Genomic DNA, 16,910 nt, shown 5'->3' on the forward strand with positions numbered 1-16,910 from the left:
CATTAAATAAAGACCTATAGTAGATGAGAGGTAACAATCAATGTGCTTCTTGTTAGTATAATAAATTTCCTTACTTTAAGCTGCTCATTGGAACCAAAGCAAACAAATTAATATTTAACCTACCTATATGTTTGTTGTGCAAATTAAAAGAGAAAATAGGTACAATAGAGTTAGCATAGAAGCCTGGCTCCTAACAAGAACTCAGTGAATGCTGGCTATTACTATTACTGCTTTTGTTTTAATAAAGTCATGAAATCAGATACGTGAAGTTTCTCCAGTCCACTCATACTGGGTGTCCAAGACAGCCACATCATACTGTCTGTTAGATGCCTACCAAGTAACTGATTCTGGACTCAATATATTATATATATTAAGCATTACAATTTAGGTCTAAAGTACAAAAATATCATTGACAACAACCTTCCATGATATACCGAGAACTTGGGTTACTGATGACATCCAAAGATTCATCAAAATAGATGCAAGAAGCTCTCGGTGCCCAGACGTGAGCTGGAGGACACAGCACAATGTGTGAGGGGCAGCCTGCCTGTTCACAGACTGCCCTTTCTGGAAGCTTCATGTCTATTTTTTGACTGAAAGGAAAAGTGTTTACATCTTCTATGAACAAATGATTTTCCAAAGCTCTGGGGTATGAAGAGGTCAGTAGCAATAAAAGGCTTAGGAAGAGCTCCCCAATTTTTTTGCCACCATTGTGAACTTCTTCATAAAAATGTTGATATACAGAGGACAATCAAGCAATGCATGGAAAATATGTATTCCAGATCCAAAAGCAGCTTAATTTCAGCAAGATTTCCTCAGCTCTCTCCCTAATGATTTAAACATCCATTTCATTCACTTCTGCAGAAGTACATTCACAGGAGGAGTGAGTGTGAAGAACAGTAGCCTTTATAGCAAGAGGCCACTTCCTTTCCTTACCTGGAATACTGTCTGATCCTTTTTCACACAAGGGAGGGAAATGATCCTGTTGTTAAGCTAAATTCCCTGTCTTTAGAAAAGAAATACTCTGGTTGTATTCTCTTACTAGATTTTTTTTTTTTTTTTCACTTTCCAAGCCTAAAAAGTACTAAAAAACTTAAAAATCTTTGGGCCAAGTAGCCAGATGTAATATATTATTGTGTCAGGGTACTTCAATGTCCTACTTGGCTAAGTCATTTTCAAAAATATTTTCTCTTTGGTGATAGACATAAAGTTCTATCTCCATGCCACAAAACCACCAACTGCCTTGGAGTGCTGTCAACATGGTTTTATACTTTCTTTCTACACTGCTCGTGGAAAATGTACCTCAAAGTCTGAAAACAAAACCACACTCACTCCCGGTTCATTTTTCTGTCTTTGATTTGGCAAAGGTTGTCCTTAGTGTATTTTCTGGTTCCCAACGCACACAAAATTGATCTAAGAGTTTGGACCCAACTTCTTTTAATCTTTCTGATACCACTGTTCTCAGTTAACTTCATGAAGCCAGCCATCCTTATCACTTGCATTTGTTGTGTTTTTCCACCCAAACGAATGAGTTAGCAAGAAGCGGTTTACGGTAGATATCTAAATAGGTTACAGGATTAGAGACTATATAGCCGTTCAACAATAGGACTTGATTCTTTGAGTGCTTTGGGTTTCAGAGTTAAGTTCAATGTTCCAAAAGCCCCCTTCCAATCCTACAGTTCTCAATTTTTAAATCAATATGAGAGTTGCTGTGAATGTGACAGCAGAAGTTTCTGATCACATAACTCCATCTGGGGTGCTTTTTTGAAAAGTAAGAAACAACAACATTCAGGGGAGAAAAAGATAGCAGTTGAATACAGAATTGAACTTAAAGGTTTTTTTTTTTTTTAATGAAAAACAGGTTAATTTCAGGAATATCTGCTTTTTAAAAGAGCATTTTTAGGTTTACCATAAAATTTCACAGGAAGTTTCCTAATTCCCTTTGTTTTCCAAAACCGTCCCCTCCCCTAGCTTCTCCCACTGTCAACCACCCCCACCAGAGTGGTACTTTTGCTATGACTGATGACACATCATTATCAAGCAAAGCCCATAATTCAAATCAGGCTTGCTCTTGGTATTATACTCTGATTTTTTAATTCCTGTCTGGACAACAGAACTCTCATGTTGGCAACTGCAAAGAGGCCTTCAGCAGACAATCTTACATTCTCCTGTCTATTCATTGACAGGCTATTATCACTTAGCCAGTCGATGACCAGCTTGAAAAAGAAAAGCACTTAACATGGCTTCATCTGTTACTCAGACACAATTTTAGCATTACTTCATTAATCTACATTATAGAGGCAGAATGGCTAGTTGTGACTACCCTAGTTTGTAACTTCCATTCTTTGCTCTAGCCCTCAGATCCCCATTACTCTGCTCTCTTTCATGGGGTTTACCACTTTATAGCATATTATATAGCTGACATTAGTTTATTGTCTCCAAGAAAGTGGAGATATTCTTTGCTCAGAGACATCACCCTGGTTCCTAGGAGTGGCCAGTATATAGTAGACATGCAATAAATATTTGTCAAATGGATGAATGAATGAAGATGCTTTCTAAAGGACATGATTTTAGGGAGTGATTTTGGTCACAGTTTAGAGGCCTAATTCGTCATGACTAACCAGTTCCATAAGTCACCGATGCTCCCTCTGTGTCGCTAGGCTCCTCTGAGGTCCCTGCTAGACCAGTGTGGCCAGTGTATTATGTGAACAGACTAGAAACCACAGTGGAGTCTAGAGATGCCTGATGTCCCCAGTTTCATCTGTTGTCATACAATGTCTCAATCGACATGGACAGCCAACTGGGAGAGCACAGCCAGCCATTCCTGGCCAAGAGCAGCCCTCCCAGAGGCATGTGAACAGAGTGATGCCAAGTCAGAGGCCAGGAGGCATTTCTCCATGGGGCCAGGGCATGGACATGGAGACACTGAGGGTTCTGACTGTCACAAGTTTCCCCAGTCTTCTTCCCACTCACTCACATCCCGCTGCCGAGGAAGAAACGAAACTCTGAGTCAGCTTACAAATGGGAGGATACATACATTTCCTATGAACCTACACTGATATATCATTATCAAGCAAATGTGAATTCTGTAATTTAAAAAGTGGGCGAAAATAAAGGAACCAAAGAATTGGGACTTTTTAAAACAAATGGACAAGCCAATTTAAGATATAAAACAGTGAGCTGAATGAAAGAAGTCAAAAGTCTCCTTTGCTTTCTTACACAATCTCTGGCTAGAGGGTGTAAAGGGGGGTGGCAGGAGGAGAAGAACCACAGTTACAAGAAGAAAAGAAAGAATTACAGAAGTGGAAGTAAATCAAAAGGGCCTTGCTTCCTTGTACTTTCCTGACATTCACATGTAGGACTTGGGAAAAAAAAAAAAACACCTCTGTGAGTTATAGATTATATATGACGTGCTGTACCCTATACTTTTTTATATCCTTAAAATATAACCATGTTATATTATTTAAATACAAGAACATAATTTCAATATATACTATTTACTTGTTTATCCCCGAATCACTTCCTGGAATGTAGGTTCCACATGGACAAGAACAGGGAGTATTTTGCCCTTGGAACACTAACAGTGCCTGGCACGAGACAGGTGCTCTGTAACTAAGTAAATGAATAAACAAACAGCTGTACACCCACCACTTACTTCCTATTCCAAGTTCAACTGACACTTGTTCTTTATCTCATGTGGGAAAAACAAGATGCTTCTCCATCCTCTCCCACATATGTGCTCCCAGAGCACCATAAGAGAAAGGATGGAGCCAGTGGTGCTGTTTTTATTTTCAAAGACTTGATCCTGCTCCTTGATACCTGAGACAGTTGATTTTGACAGAAAATGCCTCTTCATTGTGGTTCAATATCTGTGAACAGATGCTGACAACTCTCCAAGTCATGGGGGATTAGGGAAGGGCCCTCCTCCCCTCAGCTGGGTGGGATTCCTTCAGCCCTGCTTGAAGCAAGGTATGCCAGCCCTCGTGTCCATGTGGCTTCAGCTGCTTTAATTAGAAGTTAGGAGGTAAGCTGATGGATGGGCATGAAGCAAGAGTGCTAGCCACTTCTCGGTGTTAATTCAAATCCTATACACATCAGCTCCATAGCTAAATCCCAATCACATGGACTGGCTTTGTCCTACACCACTGCCAGGGGTAGAATCAACACATATTGCTACTGTCACAAGTTTCAAACTAAGTCCAACGAAAGAAAATTTGAGCCAGTTTAATCTACTGGATTAAGACCATAAAAAATGAAAATCTTGCAAAGCTTATTCAAGAAAGAGATTAACATGCCAATAATGAGGGGACTTTCTAGTTATACTGCCAGGTATCAGCACAATATTCTAAAGTATCTGCTTTGTTACTTTTGTAAAAATTGTCCAGATTCTGGAGTAAAAAATATGGAACAAGAGTCAAAGACCATATACTAATGTACAGGAATTTCCAAAGCCCTACAAGTTTTCTAAAAACACAGTTTAAAATTCAAATCCCCGCCAAGTAAATGCCTAAACATATTAGAACTGCAACTAAGTTACAGTGATTATATAACTCTTGAGTTGCAGAAATAAAGATTTTAAAAGACACAGATTTAAAGAAAAAGTACAAAGTACAAAAGAAAAAACAAACATGAGTATGTTTATACTGGTATATGGCTTTGACTGGTAAGCACTTGAGATGACTTATACATTTTTTTAAAATACAGTTTTTGTATGGCACAGCTACTGGTATCTGTAACTTGGACCATTTCTCAGATAAGGAAGACCTTACTAGCCATGTTTTACAGCTAGCTGAAGAAGCAAACCTGCACCCTTCTAGAAGGCAGGGAAATGAACATTCTGAAAATTTCATTTCTTCAGTCACTCAAGTCGGCTAGCACCCTATCCTCTCTACCAGGGAATTCTGTGATCCCCCAGAAGGCCTGCATTCATGCTCTTTCTTATGAACTCTAGTCTCAGAGCTCTAAATATAAAATTAATTAAAACTCAAACCACTGAAACATGGAGTAAACCTCTCATGGGCATCTTCTTTATGATGTTTTTCTCCATTTCCCCACTTTTGATCACTTCCAAACCCCTCATAATCTTTAAACCCTACCCTGCACTATCTCTCTTTCAGTTGAAGCCAAATCTGGCATTCATGTTTTGTCTACTCAGCAGGAGAGCAATTTCAACAATCTCCTGCTTTTTATAAGATCAGTTTATTCTTCTCAATAAAATAATTAGTTTCAGATGAACCTGGTTGCCAGTCCTCGGCTCGATTCCACTGTGGTGTGAGTAAGGAGAGAACACACTTCCTGCTCCACTCCTTTTTAAAGCAAAGAGACTAAGTCCTATCACAGGCCCAGAACAGAACCTTCATACTTCTTTAAAACAGAGCTGGGTTTTGATAACCTAGATTCTCAAAGGGATGGATGAAAAATTATGATTACAGGACTCTTCTCAGATTACTTTTATAAACATTCAGATGAATTATTCTCCAATTTATCAAACTATCGTAAGTCATCAAGAATATAAGTCTTATGTATATAACCAGTGCTGCAGCCCTGCAAACATAAAGAGTTGCCAATAGGAAGCCAACATGTTATCTTAATGTCTTACAACTTAATTTGCTCGTAGGATATAATAAATACTGAAAGGTAGGAAAATATACTGGTTCAGAGCAAAGAATCTTAGAGGAATAACTCTGGAAAATCTCTGCTGACAGTGGTACAGAGAAAAATCAAGCAAGGCATGTTTATACACAGAATGATACAGATGATCTATATGAAACATAATCAAAATCAACAGAGTCTTGGTTGTATCAGGGATGTTGCTCCATTTTCCTTTCTGTCTCCCGCGTGAACCTAAAATCATCACCTTCCACACATTTTGACTCATTAATTCAGTACCAGTCATGGAATCACCTGTGAGTATTTTCACCATTATAATAGAGTTTATCCTGTTGGTAAATCCTAGCCAGCTTGAGCTGCATTTCAGGGAGGGGTCCCCTTGGTGCATATGTGCTCCAAGGCCTTAAATCATGAGTGCCTGTCAGTGTCTCAGAGCCTGTGCCGATTAAAATAGAAAGGCATCTCCTCTCTGCTTTATCATGCAATAATTACATGAGGTCTTATTGTTTGTCTTACCTTCACACGTACGTCCATCTGCAGAGATTGAGAAACCCTGTTCGCAGACGCAGTGAAAAGAACTGTCTGTGTTTAGACATTCTCCATGAGGACCACAGAGTCCAGGTTGTTCACATTCATTAATATCTGGAATCAAGAAGAGTTCCACATACTTGAAAAAAATCTGTTTTGCTTTCTGATGACATCAGATAAGACAGGAAGCAAAATCTATTACAAAATGGCCAGATGTGTATTTAGTGGCACACTACACAGTTTGTATACACACCAGACCACAGCATAAGCTGGACTGTCAGGATAGAGAAATTACTTGGGTTGAATCATAGGAAATAGTCGATGTTCACCATTTTTATCCTAAGAAAAGCAAGTTAATAGGTTCAAATCAAGGGTACCCTTTAAAATATATATATAATGTGTGTGTGTATATATATATAGGAGGCTTGAGGGTATCTAGTAAATTCTTTTGTGAAATATTCTTCAGTGAGAATACTGTGTTCTTCTGCATCTTGTTTCACCACGATGCAAATAGCTCTCTTGTGGCCTGTATGTCTTCTCAAGTCTATGCCTATCCATCCCTAGGAAGTGAACTTAAGGGAGAGGCTGGACATGTCTAATGGTGTTTGACTCAAAAATGGCACTTCTCAAATGTCTAAATATACAAAGGAAATTGACTCCAATCTATTTCACTGAAAATGGATACAAGAAATAAAGTACAAGAAAAATGTGGCCTTCAATACTTGCACAGCTTTGTGATGATGAAATTAGTGGATGAGCATCCAGTGCTTAGTGCAGTACTCAATACCACCAAGAGTCAAGAAAGTGGTAATGATTATTACTAAGACTCATAAACAAATCATGCTGTAGTTGTGTTGACCACTGTGTTGACCATCTCATACTCTGCTTGTCCTCAATGAAGAAAGACTATGCTCCCTCCAGCAAGGGTGATGATGTACTTCTAAATGCTAATAATGCAGGAAGTGTTTGGTGTCCTTGCAATGTTCTTTCAAAGCAGTCCTAATGATGCTGGCTAAGAGCACCTGAAGAGAACAATGTAAGGAGTCATGGAGAATGGCTCACCTATTCACGATGGTGCTGACACACATGACTGCCTGTGTGCACTGCATTTTCACTGCTGTTTGTCTCCTCTGTGTCCCTCTTACACTGACTGCTTCTTCAAGAGAACTGCATATTTTAACTGAGTCCACCTCCCAGTATAGCAAGTGAAGAGTGTATTATGAATACTTGTTCACCAAAACCTCTGTTTTGTTCATTCTGTTCTAACTCAACAGTGATTGATTAAGATTCTCTTAGTCAGTTGGAGTCATAAATGTATCACATGTCCTAAGCACCATCCTAGCAGTAGCCCTCCTAAGGTCATTTTCCTGTCTTTCTGAAGTCATTTCTTACTAATGAGGTCCTTGGGTTTCCCTGGTGGCTCAGTGGTAAAGAATCCACCTGCCAAGGCAGGAGATGTGGGTTTGATCCTTGGGTCAGGAAGATCCCCTGGAGAAGGAAATGGCAACCCACTTCAGTATTCTTGCCTGGGAAATCCCATGGACAAAGAAGCCTGGCGGCTACAGTCCATGGGGTTGCAAAAGAGTCAGATATGACTTAGCGACTAAACAACAAATAGGCCCTCAACACATCATCTTAAAAGTCTATCTTTAATGTGGTACATACATACAATGGGACAGTACTCAGCCATTAAAACAGAATGAAATAATGCCATTTGCAGCAACATGAGTGGACCTAGAGAGTGTCACCCAGAGTAAAGTAAGTCAGACAGAAAAGGAGAAATATTATATGACATCTCTTTTATGTGAAATCTAAAAAGAAAGGATACAAATGAACTTACTTACAAAACAGAAACAGACTCACAGACTTCAAGAATGTTCTTACGGTTGCCAGGGGAAGGATGCGGGGAAGGGATAGTTAGGCAGTCTGGGATGGACATGTACACACTGTTATATTTTAAATATTTAAAATGAATAATCAACAAGGGCCTACTGTATAGCACATGGAACTCTGCCCAATGTTATGTGGCAACCTGGATGGGAGGGGAGTTTGGGGGAGAATGAATACAGGTGTATGTATGGCTGAGTCCCTTCAGAATTCATCTGAAACCATCACAATATTATTTGTTAATTGGCCATACCCCTATGCAAAATAAAAAAACAATTTTCAAGTCCATCTTAAATTCAATTAAAAACTTTTACTGATGGTTTCCTAAAAGATGGTTGAGTAGGCAGGGGCCCATACTGTAGTGAAGCTCACAGTATGATAGGGGAGGCAGAAACCAAGACAAATAACTATAAAGTTGAATGGGAGCATGGAAAACATACAGATGAGGGGCCTTTACAGTGACCTAGAGAATATGCTTAGCCACTGAGCTGGCAGCTCCCCTCCTCCAGAGGGTCACTCCTTTCCCTGTATCCAGGGTCTCCTGGGGCTCTTCTTCATGTCTGTTCCTCTCATCGTGTAACAGGAATTCTGGCAATATTACTGATTTAGCTATCTGTATATTAAGCCTGAACTCTTTACCCTTCCATCTGCCATATATTTCAGGCTAGTTGGCTTATCTACTGCTGAACCTAACTAAGAAATCAAGCAGGAATTACTCATTTTCTTAACAACTCTCCCATTCTGGTTATTGTCACTAATTTTAAAATATTTCAAGAAAGAGCAATGAATCATTTTCTACTTTACTATTTCTTAATATGATTCCACTCTGAAATCCTTCCCTTCTTTTGTAAATTCTCTGGTATCCTCTATGTTTGCTATCTACTGAAAATATCTTAGACTGTAATCTTTCCTGAACTCTGACCTTCTTTTATCCATTAGCACTATTCTTTCTTTCCAAACTGCTGCCTGGAATCTGTTGCCCTCCACCTGGGCAATAAGGTGCCATAAAGTTCCACTGGCCTGGGGATCAAGTCCAGGGTCGCTGTCCATCTTGTAGAGCCCTAGAGGTTATCTAAGACCACCTTCTTATTTTACCTATGACTCAATGTGACCTTTTAAAAACTGTCAGACTTTGCAACTTTGCATAGGGAATCATGTGCATAAACATTTTTGCTTCAAGAGAAATCACTGATTAACAAATAATTGTCTAAAAAGTCTGATGACAGGAACTGTAGACGAATTCCCAGACTTTTTTCCAGGAAACCACCAAGAAAGAACAACATGAATATCTGGAACCAGAGAAACATATGCATTCAATTTGGGTTGTACTTATTGAGGCATTTCTAAACTATGCTGCTAGTAACTCAGCTGAAAGTCACACTATATTTAAGTTGGGTTTCTTTCATGCGTCCGAGATTCCACAGAAATTCACAATTTGGCATGTGTAAGTCAAAATGTGAAACTGAGTGTATTCTGAAGCTCAAATGTATGCTGCCACATTCCTAAAGAGACTGTTAATATAGCATTTCCATGCTGTCTGTGTATCATCGTTAATTGTCCTGAGGGAAGAGATTCTTACACTTTCAATTGAAAATGCCTTCCTGAATATGGACCTAACTTCAGATTATTCGGTAAGATTTTAACTTTATGCCTATCACACATTATTTTTCAAATATGTTCCATGGTTATTCACATTGTCATAAATTATGTTTTCAGCATTTAAACAAACTCTGAAATCTATGCCCACATACAGAATGCTGACATGATCATGGGATTAAATAGAAGTAGGCTACTAACTTCAGGCAGAGTGAAGGATCATGAACCTGCCTCCAGCGATGTGGCAAAGAGGGATGATTCAAAACAAGGTCAGTGCACAAGACATTATAAACAGCCTCTAATCAGAGTAGGTGGGTGATGGAGCAAATTCATAGATACTATTTTTTAAATGGTACTCTATCCCACTGCAGGAATATTTTTCATTAATTTGGATATAAGTTTTTCAAGTAGACATATTAATTTATTCTGGAAATTGGGATTCACCAATGTGACTGAGAATAAAGTCAATTTAATAATGATTTATAGTCAATAAAACATCATATGTTTGAAGCAGCCACATTTGAGCTCCTAAAAAATCACAAACATAAATTTAATACACTGAGAGAAGACAGTATAAATAATTAATCAGATGACTAAATTAGTTTCTTGTAATTTAACTCTAGAAGTACATAAACTTTGCAATATGAACTCATGGTCCGTTCATATAAGACTTGGTTTTACTTCTATTTGGTCAAAACTTTGTGACAAGAAGAAACAAGCAAAAAATTATTCCTAACCCCAAATGTCTGTAATAAAAACAGGATTCAGGGGTTTAGGGGTATCTCTTGGCATTTTTATATAAATCAAGATTCTATTAAGATTTAAAAGTCCCCCAAATGGAAATACTGTCATAAATTTACAATTCAAATCTTTCTTCTCAACTGCATTAAGTCCAAGCACATTTAATTTCTGTACTGGGAACACTGAAAAATTTAAGTTTACCTTGAAGGTAAATAAATATATACTCTCGTCTGAGGTACATGCTGCAGAATATTTACATCCTGGGATCAGTAAGGGCATTAATTTTAAAAGATCTTGAGGCAAAGGCCCATGTCTTTTATATCTCAGGGATACAGAGCTGAACGTAGATAAGATACATAGGGTAAATATTCTAGAGCCACAGCTAAGAGAGTAGACACCATATTCCCTTTTTTAAGAATACTGTGATTTGGGACATGGGAGAGGAATATAAATTATGACAAACCAGAATTTTAAAAGTCACACATGTCCAGGAACAACAGATAAAAATGACTCCAACAATCTTTTATTTATATGTACTTTGGGATACATTACAGAGTTCCATAATGGTGGAGGAACAATAAGAAAATTTAATATTAGAAATAAATAAGAGAACAGGTAAGTGTGAGCTTTCAATGGAAAAAGGCATGGGTTTATTAAGACTAATAATTATAGGAAAATTTGTGGGGTAATTACATGTAGCTAAAAATGTTGGAACAAATATGATTTTTTAATCACAACATCAAAAATAACCATGCATTATACTGGGGGGGAAAAATCACTGAATCTGTCTTCTTTCCTTTGGCTATAAATGTAACAATAATTGGCATGGCAATGTAGAGCAAATAACAGGGAAAGATCTTGGGTTCAAATCTCAGTTCAATTACTTCTTAGTGAGGAGCATGCTAATTAACTTCTCTGAGCTTCCATTACTCCATCACAAAATGGATAAAATTTTCCTCCTCAATTCTCTACAAATTAAGTGAGGTAATACAGTAACTGGCACATAACAGGCATTTAGTTAAAACTGTGTTGTGATCAGTGCTATGTTCTTATTAGTACTTTGTGTTCCCTGTACAGTCAGTCCTCCTTTATCCCCAGAGAATACATTATAGGGCTACTTATAAGGATACTATAAGGATACTTGAAATTATGGATAGTACCGAACCATGTATACACTATTTTTTTCTTATATATACATACAATAAATTTTAATTGATAAATATGGCACAGTAAGAGATCAACAACTAATAATAAAATAGAATGAGAACAGTAAACCATAATAAAAGTTATGTGAACACAATTTCTCTCTCTTTCCAATTATCTTCCTGTACATGTTTAAAGCCTTTTTCACCTTATAAGGATTTAGCATGCACTGTGGCCATGACTTTTGCAGTTTGAGGGTCAACAACAAAAACAGAACAGATTTCTTCTTCCCTCTTCACAGTATCACAGATAAAAGATTTGTTCTTGTAACCTTAAAATAGGATTTTTTTTCCTTTCTTTAGTAAGTCAAGAACTTTCACTTCTTCATTAAAAAAAAAAAAATATCCTATGGCTTCTTTTTGGTATATCCAAATGGTTTGCATCACTACCCTTGTTCTCTGGAACCATTATGAGGTAAGATAAGAGTTGCTGGAGCACAGGCACTATGGTATCTCAACAGCAGATCTGATGACAGTAGAGATGGCTACTAAGTGACTAACAGATGAGATGTGCTGGACAAAGGGATGATTCACATCCGGAGCAGAATGAAATGGGATGGCATGAAATTTCATATTCTAGTAAGAACAGCAAGCAATTTAAAATTTGTGAATTGTTTCTGGAATTTTCCATATATTTTCAGACCGCAGCTGACTGCGGGTAACAAACTGCAGAAAGTGAAACAGCAGACAAGGGGAGGAGGACAGCTGTTCAGGAAATCAAATGTGATAGCACTTTGAAAAAATATAAAATTCTGTCCTCTGTAATTATGACCAAATTATTAATCAGGCTTTTTTGGAGAGAGGAAAAGCTAGATACTGAGTAAAAACAGGGATTAGGAAAAACAAAAAAGCAGAAACACGTTATGGGACAAAAAGAAATAGTCCCATGAAGGATATGTAAAAGTGAAAAGGTAACTTAGAATCAAATACCAAGGGTGGCCAAAGGAAGGAAAGTACAGCAAAGTACAGGTGATCATAGTTACCACAGAAGCACGTAAAGCTAGGACACAGTTTCAAAATGCATGAGTTTCAGTTAGTTTGGTGCAGTGCAAAGCAGGAACTTCTTGTACTTGATGTAGACTCAAAAAAATTGTAATAATACAAATTTGCATAGCTCATTTATATATACAGTGGTAAAACCGTAAACTATTATCAGGAAGCAACACAGAACTGAGTAATTATGTAAATTATAATTTAAAAAGCAGAGAAAGAAGTTTACCTTGACATCCTTTATTGTCATTTAGCTGGAATCCATCTGGACAAGTACACTCATAGGACCCTTTAGTATTAATGCAGTCTCCTCCCTGGCAAACACTCTTGTCCTCCAAGCATTCATTGATATCTACAAGTCAATTTACAAGATGTAAAAGACAAACTGTATTAAGAAAAACATTTTCCTTATCTTTACACACCAGACTCACATAAACGAACATTATTTTACATCTCTGGTAATGCATGATTTTAAATGAATGTCTGTTTACCTTTTAGAGTTATTAAAAATGAAACATTTTGAAAGAATTTTAGCTTTTAAAATTTGTACAGTATAAATAGATGCTATACAAGATCCTGTATTACACATCGCAGGAAAGATTTTAAAATATCTGGGGGAACACATGTAAACCCATGGCTGATTCATGTCAATGTATGGCAAAAACTATTACAATATTGTAAAGTAATTAGCCCCCAACTAAAATAAATAAATTTATAAAAAAAAAAAAGAAAAAAAATAAAATAAAATATCTGGCATGCTCCCTGCCGCCAAAGAAAAATGGCTATACAAAAAAATCCCCAAATTGTATTATAAAAGTAAACACAAAAATATTGAATTGAGTTATGAATTCAAAATAATTTAACTTAAGAATTGTCAAAGATACATGTCACAAGAATAGTACCAACTTCCAGAATCACATGAATTTAGAGAAGAGATACTGTAAAAATTAAAGGTAGCTTGTGTAATAGAAGGAACTTACTTGAAGCCTTGACAGCAGGGTGAACAGTGGCAGAGGGGTAATAAGAGGAGTTTTTGGAAGGCAAGGGAATGAGCAAAATCAGAAGTCACTTACTCAGAAGTTATCACAAACAGGTAGAATGCTGTCTGGACTTTTTAAAAATGTGTATACTTGTAACATATGTCCAACTAAAAACGGTTTATGTAAGCACTAATGAGTCTTAACTGTGAGCATGTAAGACAATTAATGACCCCGCTCACTACATGAACTTGAGGCAGATCTTTCACAAGGGCTGTTTATAACCTCAATTACTCCTATCAAAGTTCATTATTCCTAACACACTCCATGAGTCTCAATTCTGTTGTTATGTGTAAGATTCAAATTATTAGCACTGAAGAAACCTAAAGGACAAAACCTTCTTTGTTCGCTCAGAATTTGGTATGTTATGGTATTTCTTGCAAATAAGATTGCTACTAAAATACAACTGCACTCATTTTACATGCTAGCAAGGTAATGCTCAAAATCCTTCCATCTAGGTTTCAACAGTTCGTGAACTGAGAACTTCCGATGTACAAGCTAAATTTAGAAAAGGTAAAGGAACCAAACATCAAGTTGCCAACATCCACTGGATCATACAAAAAGCAAGAGAATTCCGGAAAAAAATCTACTTCTGCTTTCATTGACTACACTAAAGCCTTTGACTGTGTGGATCACAACAAACTGTGGAAAACTCTTAAAGAGATGGGAATACCAGACCACCTTAACTGCCTCCTGTGAAACCTGTATGCAGGTCAAGATGCAACAGTTAGAACTGGACACGAAACGGAACAACCAACTGGTTCAAAACTGGGAAAGGACTACATCAAGGCTGTATATTGTCACCGTGCTTATTTAACTTCTATGCAGAATACATCATGTGAAATGCCAAGCTGGATGAATTACAAGCTGGAATCAAAATTGTCAGGAGAAATATCAACAACCTCAGATATGCAGATGATACCACCCCAATGGGAGAAAGTGAAGAGGAACTAAAGATCCTTTTTATGAAGGTAAAAGGGCAGAGTGATAAAGCTGGCTTAAAACTCAACATTTAAAAAACTAAGATCACAGCATCTGGTTCCATCACTTCATGGCAAACAGAAGGGGAAAAAATGGAAACAGTGACAGGCTTTATTTTCTTGGGCTCCAAAGTCACTGCGGACGGTGACTGCAGCCATGAAATTAAAAGACTCTTGCTCTTTGGAAGGAAAGATATGACAAACCTAGACAGCATATTAAAAAACAGAGATATCACTTTTCTGACAAAGGTCAAAGCTATGGCTTTTCCATAGTCAGGTATGGATGTGAGAGTTGGACCATAAAGAAGGCTGAGAACCCAAGAACTGATGCTTTCAAACTGTGCTGGAGTTCAAGTGCTGCAGAAGACTCTTGAGAGTCCCTTGGACTGCAAGGAGATCAAACCAGTCAATCCTAAAGGAAATCAATCTTGAATATTCATTGGAAGGACTGATGCTGAAGCTCCAATACTTTGGTACCTGATGTGAAGAACTGACTCATTGGAAAAGAACCTGATACTGGGAAAGACTGAAGGCAGGAGGAGAAGGGGACGACAGAGAATGAGATGGTTGCATGGCATCACAGACTCAATGGACACGAATTTGAGTAAACTCTGGGAAAGCTGGTGTGCTGCAGTCCATAGGGTCGCAAAGAGTTGGACAAGACTTAGCGACTGAACAACTAAAATACATGAAAAGGTCTAGAAGAAGTGAATGTGAAGACTGTTGCAGCCTATTCTCCTTGCTGTCTGGTTTAAAATGTGGGCACGTGGAATTAAGTATTTCTCATAGAATCTAAACAAGTAATTAACTGCCCTCTGTACCATTCATGGGGTAGATAAAAGAGAAGCACCTTATAATTTCACTCTATCAAAAGAAATTATTATGAAGTTCACCCATTTTTAAAGTGTTTCTGAATACTGGTCCTAAAATGTAAACCACAGCTGATGTGACTGCCACAACTAAAATAGTTCACCACTTTTTTAGTGTTTCTCCAACTTCATTTACGTGTAATTTACATATAACAAATGCATCTAAGAGTCTAGTTCAATGAGTTCTGACAAATGTAAACACATTCTTGTGACCACCATCACAACCAAGACACAGGCATTTCTGTATCAATTTATATCTCTTAGGATCCACTGTTGGATTCTTACATCATTGCAAATGCAACATTTTTTTAAGGGACGAATGAAACATCTTTCTAAGAATGTTATTCAGGAGTGACAAACATAAAGTCTGGAGACATTTTCCTTTGTCTCTTTTGTCTAATCTCCATTCCTGTTAACCTTGTGCCTTGGGTGTTTTCATTGCCATCAAAGAGTCAGTAAAGGAAATATGCACAATAAAGAAAGATAATAGCAAAGAGAACTAAGTGTCTCTTACAAAGCCTGAATACACCAACAACTGGTTTATTTACTGGTTAACTGACCTTTGTATATCAAGATTCCTAAAACCAAATTTAACTGGGAAAAGGCTCTTAGATATAAATTCTGTGAAAATAATTCTTAAGACCAAACTTTCTGCTAACTTCATGATTTTGAAGTAGTTGAAACAAATGGGAATATTCTAGTCTACTGTTTGTGGATCTTTGCCATAAAACATGTATTAAGGGAAAAATTTGGACCAACCATTACCAAAAAATGTATAGGCATTTCCAATGCCCCCAAAGGTTTCCTTGTACCCCTTTTCTGTGTGGCTGTTTCTGGTCAGCGCAGTACTTTTGAGAGTCATCCAGGTTTTTCACATGTGTCAATAGCTCTCCCCTCATTATTGCTGAGTAGTGTTCTGTTGTATGAATGTCTTGTGATTTGTTTACCCTTCACCTGTGCTGATTACTTGGATTGCTTACAGTTTTTCTATTGTGACTGACATTTTTATTCATATGCAAATCTTTGTGTTAACTTATGCTTTTCCTTGAGTAGATTCTGAGGGGTAGAATGGCTGGGCCACACAGTGGATTTAACTTCTGAAGTTTTCTAATGCGGTTGCATCATTTTACAATCCCACCAGCAAGGTAGGAGAGTTCCAACTGTTTCATATTTATTCTAATAGCTTCACAGCCATCCTAATGGGTGTTGAGTTAAGAGAGCCGTGTTTAGATTTACCTTTCTTTCTTTGCTCTTTAGGAAACTGAGACAAAATAAGAAATGGCATCTCTGACCATTAGCATTCTGTGAAAAATTTCAAATCAAAATACAGCAAGTAGAATCCCAAGGATATGAATTTAAGGAACAACACTCCATTACCTAGATGTATGCCCTAGCATAATGGAAATCTATCAGCTTTGTTCACCTCTCCCTAAAATAATTTTCTTTCACTTTCCAAAGTCTAGGAGAAAT

The 16,910-nt window shown here is 37.5% G+C and overlaps 1 protein-coding gene and 1 long non-coding RNA gene across 38 annotated transcripts in view; one reads left to right on the top strand and one right to left on the bottom strand.

The window, feature by feature from the left end:
- The window catches only part of LTBP1 (latent transforming growth factor beta binding protein 1), a 453,402-nt gene that overhangs the window by 91,122 nt on the left and 345,370 nt on the right, over window positions 1-16,910 (bottom strand). For all 37 annotated transcript variants that reach the window (XM_081590239.1, XM_081590236.1, XM_081590238.1 and 34 more), the window contains 2 exons: window positions 12,784-12,906; window positions 6,127-6,252 (listed from right to left, as the gene is read on the bottom strand). In XM_081590239.1, the coding sequence (XP_081446365.1) occupies window positions 6,127-6,252; window positions 12,784-12,906 (249 nt within the window). The remainder of the gene's footprint in view (window positions 1-6,126; window positions 6,253-12,783; window positions 12,907-16,910) is intronic.
- On the top strand, window positions 12,027-15,550 carry LOC145545540 (uncharacterized). The gene is made up of 2 exons (XR_014082144.1): window positions 12,027-12,143; window positions 14,050-15,550. It is a non-coding gene; the product is annotated as an uncharacterized LOC145545540 (long non-coding RNA).

The sequence above is a fragment of the Giraffa tippelskirchi genome, chromosome 4, assembly GCF_054371585.1.
Source record: "Giraffa tippelskirchi isolate mGirTip1 chromosome 4, T2T-mGirTip1v1.2.pri, whole genome shotgun sequence".
In the NCBI taxonomy this organism is placed as follows: Eukaryota; Metazoa; Chordata; class Mammalia; order Artiodactyla; family Giraffidae; genus Giraffa; species Giraffa tippelskirchi.